The sequence below is a fragment of the Malus domestica genome, chromosome 02 (genome assembly GCF_042453785.1).
Source record: "Malus domestica chromosome 02, GDT2T_hap1".
NCBI lineage: Eukaryota > Viridiplantae > Streptophyta > Magnoliopsida > Rosales > Rosaceae > Malus > Malus domestica.
This window is the reverse complement of record NC_091662.1, coordinates 5,085,621-5,093,879: the sequence shown is the minus strand read 5'-3', so window position 1 is coordinate 5,093,879 and position 8,259 is coordinate 5,085,621. Positions and strand designations below refer to the sequence as shown.

The following is an 8,259-nucleotide window of genomic DNA, read 5'->3' as shown; positions in this document are numbered from 1 at the left end:
TCATAATTCCTAAAGGATTCGGTTTTTTTTTTTTTTAAAGAAGTATGATATTCATTAAAAAGGAGAAAACATACAAAGCAAGAGGATAGTGTGCATAAAAGGGCCTCGATAAAAAACCTTGTCAAGAATTTCAACCCGATCAAAGGAAAAATAGTGTCCCACACCAAACAACTTACTATAGTTACCTATCCTCAAAAAGCATTAAAATTACATCAACATCAACTAAGGTTGCGATGAGAACTCTCCTCAATCAGGACATCAGCAAGCATATCAAGAGGGTTCTCAGCCCAGATCGACTTCCATGTTCCTCGCAAACCCGCCCGAGCCAAACGATAGGCAGCACTATTCCCCTCACGTCGAATGAAGCTTGTCGTTGCATGAACAAAACTACGCAGGAGAATACGATTATCATTGATGATAGGACCCAAAATGGAGTGATCTTCGCCCTCCCCATTCAATGCTGCAAGGGTCCCCTTCGAAAGAGATCCCCGAGCTACATGAAACTATTTCCTGAGCAAATTGCAAGGCTCGCCGAGCTGCCAAGAGCTCTTCTTGTAGCGTCGAACTGATGTCTTCCTCAACAGCCGCGAGACCTACCAAAAATTCACCACTACAGTTGCGAATAATCACTCCAACGCCACCTTTCCTCGATCTCTCATCCCAAGCGCCGTCAAAGTTACACTTTAAGAAACCTATGTCAGAAGGATACCACTTTTGTATGGTTTGCATCGATACCATTTTGCTAGGGGAGTGATAATGCCTAAAAGCAAGCATCCATTCCTCGGCTCTCAAAGCCACATCACGCGGATGAGAGATTGTACCTTTCCACAAAAGATCATTACGAGCTCTCCAAATGCTCCATATAGTTGTCAACACCAAGTCAAAAGTCAACTTGGAGGAATCATGAGCAAGCTTAGTTACCCAATCACTGAAACATACTAATGAATTATCTCGGCCTCTAATGCCCAAACTTGCAAACCATATTGCCCGAGCCATGGAACAATCTCTCAACACATGCTCGACAGTTTCTGGCTGCCTAGAGAAAAATAAACATTCTGTTTACTTGAAAATACGTTTTCTGGCAAGTTTTGTTCTAGTAGGTAAAGAATCCAAGCACCCCCGCCAAACACATATTTTTACCTTACCAGGAACACAAGCATTCCATAATTTCTTCAAGATTAACGAATCTTGGGAATTCGAACCCGACGTTCCAGCATCCACCTCTCTTTTTGCCAAGTAATAAGCACTATTCGTCGAGAAAATACCATTTTTTTCGTAATGCCAAACTTGTTTATCAGACATACGTTGAATACTGAGAGGAATGCTTTGAATAATTTCCACTTCTTCTAAGCTAAACAATCAATGAAGCATGTTTTTGTTCCAATTTCGTGTCCCATCCAAAAACAAACTCTCCACCGTGGTCTCAAGTAGTTGCGGCAATGGAGGGGGAGTGAAAACTTTGAAATAATTCTCTCTCGGCAACCAATTATCGCCCCAAATTTTTATACACGAACCAGTTAAATATCAGAGTGCGCAACGAACAATACTAACAAAATAATAGAAATATTATTAAACAAACGAGAATGCCGAAAGGGTTACAAAACCCTAAGAGACTACACTGACTTATATTAAAACTAAATTACAAGCTCTATTATACATAGTGAAAACTTAAGCAAAATCCTAATCCTTAAAGAATATAGAAAACTCTAATAAACCCTAAATCCTAACCCTTAAAGGATATAGAAAATTCTAATATCCATCTCCCACTTGCCAACGTAGACCTTTTGAGATCACTGGACGAGTGGCTGCAACACTACGCCATACAAACGATGTGTTTGTCTTCACCGGTGCATTCAAGAAATTTATGGAAGGAAAGTACCGTGCTTTGAAAAAAGTGAAAGCTAACGAATGAGGCTGCATGATAAATCTCCACGCCTGTTTCGCAAGAGGAGAAATCTTAAAAGCATAGAGATCTCTGAAACCCAAACCCCCTTCCTCTTTTGATTTACATAAGGTTCGCCAGTTCACCCAATGAATTTTGCGCTTCCCGGGTTCTCCGCTCCACCAAAACTTGGCTATCATCATATTCAACTCCTCACAAAAAGATTTTGGAAGAAGGAAACACTGCATAGTATACATTGGTAATGCCTGAGCCACGGTCTTGACTAGCAATTCTTTCCCTGCACTACTCAAAAGGCCTCCACGACACCCCTGCAGTTTTTTCCATAATCTCTCTTTAACATAGGCGAAAGTCTCCTTTTTAGATTTACCCACAAAAACCGGTAACCCAAGATACCTATCATGGGCCTGCACCCTTCGAACACCCAAGCAATCTGCCAATAGTTGTTGATCACACTCCTTGAGATTAGGGCTAAAAGCCACACAACTCTTGATAAAATTAACCGATTACCCCAATGCAAGCTCATACTTCGTCAAAACTGATTTTATATTTTGACATTCATCCAGAGTGCCCCTAGCAAATAGAAAGCTGTCGTCTGCGAACAAGAGATGGCTTATACTTGGAGCATTTTTACAAATCGCAACACCTTTATTAAGTCCTCTTTCCTCCGCATTTCGTAAGACCGCCGAGAGACCTTCGGCACACAACACAAATAAGTAAGGTTGTCGAATACCACGTTTAGGAGAAACAAAACCCACTGGTTCACCATTTACTTTAAAAGAATATGTGACCATGGACACACAAATCATCACCAATCGAATCCACTCCTCAGAGAAACCCATGCATTTCATTATAGACTCCAAAAAGTTCCATTCCAACCGATCATATGCCTTACTAATATCTAGCTTTAAAGCAATAACTCCGTTCCAGCCTGAGCTACGTTTATGCATGTGATGTGCTATTTCTGCCGCCACTAAAGTATTATCAGAAATTAATCTTCCCGGTATGAAAGCACTCTAAGTAGGACTAATAATCTTCGGCATGATACTTCTTGAAATTGAGCGTTCTGTGAATTTGGTTATTCATTCATAATAGGCAGTATACAAGAAGGTGCCTAATATATAGGATTACAACAGTTGACTTTCTATCTATACTAGGTAATTTATACATGAAATCAATCTACATAATCTCCATGATATGATCCTAATATAAAGCAGAACATATTCCTACAATTAAGGAACCAATCTTTCCGTTAATACTCCCCCTCAAGTTGGAGAGTGAATGTCATGAACACCCAACTTGCCAAGTATAGGGTGGAACATTCCTTGTCCAAGTGGCTTAGTAAATATGTCAGCAAGTTGATTGGCAGAGGAAACATGTGTTGTTGTAATGGCGCCTGACAAGATTCGTTCACGAACAATATGGCAGTCTATCTCAATGTGTTTGGTGCGTTCATGAAACACCGGATTTGCAGCTATGTGAAGTGCCGCTTGATTATCACAATAGAGTCGAGCTGGCTTGTGGTGTGTAACCTGCAAATCTCTTAGTAAATATCGCATCCATGTGAGCTCACATGTTATAGACGCCATGGCCCGATATTCTGATTCGGCCGAGGAACGTGAAACGGTACCTTGTTTCTTAGTTCTCCATGATACAAGTGCTCCTCCAAGGAATATGCAATAGCCTGTCACTGATCGTCTCGTTATGGAACAACGAGCCCAATCAGCATCACAGAAACCGGTTAACAACAAGTTGCCTTTGGATGGAAAGAACAAACCTTGCCCAGGTGACCCTTTCAAATATCGTAAAAGACGATGGACTGCGTTAAGATGAGGTTTTCTTGGGTGTTGTATGAATTGACTCAAAATGTGTACTGAGTAAGTGATTTCTGGCCTTGTAATGGTGAGGTATATGAGCCTCCCAACTAGCCGCCGATAGTAAGAGGCATTCTTGAGCAGTTCACCATCTATGGGCGAGAGCTTGACATTCTCCTTCATGGGAGTTTGTACCGGCTTTGCCCCAAGTAGGCCTGCTTCGTCCAATATATCTAATGTGTACTTTCGTTGTGATATTGAGATCCCAGTGGCTGAACGAGCAACCTCAACACCAAGGAAATATCGTAAATGACCAAGATCCTTTATACGAAATTGGGTATGGAGGAAACCTTTAAGATTGGTTATGGCTGAATCGTCGTTGCCAGTGATAATCATGTCATCTACATATATGAGTACCACAGTAAAAGAATCACCTGATACCTTTATGAATAATGAGTAGTCGGCCATGGATTGCTGGAAGCCATCTTGGCGAATTGCATTGGAGAATTTCTGGAACCAACTCCGGGATGCCTGCTTAAGGCCATAAAGGGATTTGTTGAGTCGACAAGCCATTTGATTCTCCCCCTGTCGACGGAGCCCAGGAGGTAAGTGCATGTAAACTTCCTCAAGTAAGTCGCCATGAAGGAAGGCATTTTGAACGTCCATTTGGTGGAAGGACCAATTGCGAACAGCGGCAACGGCAAGCAAGCATCGTACGGTTGTGAGTTTAGCTACGGGAGTAAAAGTCTCGCGGTAATCAATTCCCTCACGTTGGGTAAATCCCTTGGTGACCAAGCGAGCTTTATATCTTTCAACAGTCCCATCTAAGTGGTATTTGATTTTATAAACCCATTTGCAACCAATGGCACGATGGCTAGGAGGCAAGGATGTTATGGTCCATGTATTATTCTGTTCGAGTGCTAAGAGCTCAGCAGCCATGGCCTCTCTCCATTTGGGATCAGTTTTTGCCTGCTCAAAAGTCATAGGTTCTATATGTGTAGTGACATTACAAATGAAACTCCTATAAGGAGTCGAAAGTTGTGCATAAGAAAGGCATGTAGATAAAGGAAATCGTGTACCTGTGGAGGAGGATGAAGGACTGGGGGCGACAGTGGATGCATGGTAAAGGTGGAAATCGTGAAGTCGAACATTGGGTTTGGGTACACGTGAAGAATGACGAAGTGGGGGGTTTGGTGGTGGTGTCGGCTACAAGCCAAGTGGTGGAGATGATGGCGATGGGGTGTTTAAGGTAGACGCTGAAGTGGGTGGCGCTGGAGTAGGTGGGGCTGAGGTAGGTGGTGCTAGTGAATGAGGGATATCAAAGGCATGGATGGTTGGGGATGCAGCTATAGGCTCATTAGGGCTTGGCGTGGGGAAGTGTGTAGGGTTGTTATCAAAGTCTAGGAGTTGTGGTGTGGGAAGGACTGTGGCATCAGGTTGGGACTGAGGTGGTAGAGTTTCAAAAGGAAATATATGTTCATAGAAAACAACATCCCTGGATGAAAAGAATTTGCGTGTAGAGAGGTCATAAACCCTATATCCCTTTTGACCTAGAGGGTATCCTACAAAAATGCAACGACGTGCTCGTTGGTCAAATTTATGCATGGGCAAAAGGTTGGTAGCATAGCATAGGCACCCAAAGCAACGTAGGTGTGTGTATGTGGGTGCCATTTTATAAAGGAGTTCATATGGTGTTTGATGGGAAAGTAGAGGTGTTGGTAATCGATTAATTAAATAGCAAGCAGTTTGTATGCTTTCTCCCCAAAATTCTAATGGTAGGTTAGCTTGAAAACGAAGAGCTCGACCGACATTTAGAAGATGACGGTGCTTTCTCTCGACAACCCCGTTTTGTTGTGGGGTTGATGGACAAGAATGGTGAAAATTGATACCTTTGCTTTCAAGGAATGGATGCATGGAGACAAATTCTGGGCCATTGTCGGCTCGAAGAGTTTTAATTATGCAATTGAATTGTGTTTGTACCCAAGAAATAAATGATTGCAATAGTGTTTGTGTCTCGGATTTGAATTTCATAAGGTGAATCCATGTATATCTAGTGAAATCATCAATAATTGTTAAGAAATAACGAGCACCGGAATGTGAATTTATTCGATGGGGTCCCCAAATATCACAATGGATTAAATCAAAAGGTGCAAGTGTAGAAATAGAACTAGATGGAAATGACAAGCGAGTTTGTTTTGCTAAAGGGCAAATTTCACACACATGCTTTGAATCAAAATGGATGTCTGAGGTCGTTTTTGAAAGAACTTGGAGGGGTCCAATGGATGGGTGTCCTAGTCGTTGGTGCCAGAGGTTGGAATGGCGAAGGATGTTGTAGGCGAGCTTAGGGTTCTGTTCTGGTGTGAGGTAATTGAGGTCGTTATGTCGCTTGCCCAGGCCAATCATCCTCCTCATAGACGCGTCCTGCACAACACAAAATTCAGGGAAAAACATCAGTCTGCAGTTTAACGCTCGAGTCAATTTACTGACAGACAAAAGGTTAACTTTGAACTTAGGCACTTTGAGCACATGGTCAAGTTTAAGATTTGGTGTGACTTGGAGTGAACCAATCGATTCAATACTTGTGTGACTACCATCAGGGGTTTGAATGGTGGCTGTACAAGGCAAATATGATGGATTCAGCAATGGAGAGGAAGCTGTCACATGATCTGTCGCTCCACTATCAATTATCCAACCTAAATGGGAATGTGGAGCAACCGGATTCACGTCACATGAAGGTGTAACAATACCTGCAACATTCGCGAAGTGGTGTGCGTTACCATCGTTGTTTTTCCGAAGCATTGCCATGATTTGGTTGTATTCTTCAGTGGTAAACCTTGGACCATCAATAGAGGAAGAGGACTTGGAGCTGCTGTCTGCAGGTTTGTTTGCGTCTGTCGCCTTTGCATGATTGGCATTGGAACGTCTTTGGTTGGGAGGTTTGACATTTTTCCCATGGAACTTGTGGCCGGGAGGGAAACCATTTAAATAATAGCATGTTTCAATGCTATGTCTGTCCTGATCACAGTAGGAGCAGTGGAGTGGGGTTCTCTTTTTCTGAGCCTGATGTGCTTGATTTGTCAATTCTCCATTATTCGCAGCGTGCATGGCATGATGGCTGATGCTATCTCGATTGTGAGACACTTCAACTTGCTTTTCTTGTTGGAGAACGAGAGAATACACCCGCCTTGTATCAGGGAGGGGCTGCATCAAAAGAATTTGGCCACGAATGGCTGAATAGTTGTCATTCAATCCCATGAGGAATTGCATGACTTTTTCCTTATCTTCTCTCTTTCTGAGCGTTTCCAATCCTCCACAAGAATAGGTTGCAGCCTCGTTGTAGGAGGAAAGTTCATCCCACATAGCCTTCAATTTAGTGTAATAGACAGCAACTGACTGCTGCCCTTGTCTATGCTCCACGATGTCCCTTTTTATTTGGTAAATCCTCGAGTCGTTTCCTTGAGAGAAACGTTCTCTTAATTCTTCCCAGACCTTCGCTGCCGTGTTTGTGTACATGACGTTGTTCCCAATATCTGAGTGTACAGAATTTAGGATCCAGGATATCACCATGTCGTTGCAGCGCTGCCATGAAGGGAAGTTTGGATCGGTTTCTGCTGGTGCTTCAATGTCTTATGTGATGAAGCCAATCTTGTTCTTCGCGCTTAGACTGATGCGCATGGCACGACTCCATGTACTGTAATTATCTCCTTCCAGTGGTTTGGAGACAAGAACAAGATTCGGATGATCCGAATGATGCAGTGCATATGGGTCAGAGATCTCAGTAGAGTTCTCGACTGGTTTGATCACTGGTTTGCTGGAAGAAATAGTTGATTCTGCCATTGCTATGGTGGCGTTGCTTGTTGGAAGGAATATGTGTTGTGGACACTTGTCGTGGCGGAAGCGTATTTGGGTTTTAGAGTCACCAGGATCGGTGCTCTGGTACCATCTTGAAATTGAGCGTTCTGTGAATTTGGTTATTCATTCATAATAGGCAGTATACAAGAAGGTGCCTAATATATAGGATTACAACAGTTGACTTTCTATCTATCCTTGATTGAAACTGATGGGACGCATTTGAGACATCTCCGTTGGATTCTTTACTTTCGGAATCAGGGTAACATGCGTATAGTCAATTTTGCAGAGCATGCAACCTGACTGCAGCATCGAACGAACGACATCATAAACATCAACGCCTACCACATCCCAATGTTTCTGGTAGAATCCAGGAGACATGCCATCCGGACCTGGGGACTTGGTCCGATGCATTTGAAACAGTGCTTCCTTAACTTCCTCATTGGAGACAATAAGAAGAAGATCAGCATTCATCGCATCGGTAACTCTGGGTGTAATGTGGTCCAACACCATATTTAAATTTTCCCCACCATTTGAATCAAATAACTTAGTGAAATAATCCACCACCGCACCTTCCATACCAGGTTTGTTTAGCTACTTAATTATCAGATGGCGAAAAGCCCTAAAAGAATTACGAACGGCTACGATTAGAAGATTAGCTACCAATTAAAGGATTATGGACGGCTAAGATTAAGA

General features: G+C 42.6%; 2 protein-coding genes across 2 annotated transcripts; both read right to left on the bottom strand.

Moving 5' to 3' along the window:
• Positions 1–408: 408 nt before the first annotated feature.
• On the bottom strand, positions 409–1,302 carry LOC139190680 (uncharacterized). Its single transcript, XM_070811082.1, has 2 exons — positions 1,141–1,302; positions 409–1,032 (listed from the first exon to the last, which is right to left on the bottom strand). The coding sequence occupies exons 1-2, from the start codon at positions 1,300–1,302 to the stop codon at positions 409–411; spliced, it is 786 nt and encodes a 261-aa protein (XP_070667183.1).
• Positions 1,303–5,783: 4,481 nt separating this feature from the next.
• Positions 5,784–7,381, bottom strand: LOC139187419 (uncharacterized). The gene is made up of 2 exons (XM_070806652.1): positions 6,462–7,381; positions 5,784–6,135 (listed from the first exon to the last, which is right to left on the bottom strand). Exons 1-2 carry the CDS (start codon positions 7,279–7,281, stop codon positions 6,092–6,094), a joined length of 864 nt encoding a protein of 287 aa, XP_070662753.1. The 5' UTR covers positions 7,282–7,381; the 3' UTR covers positions 5,784–6,091.
• Positions 7,382–8,259: the final 878 nt, after the last annotated feature.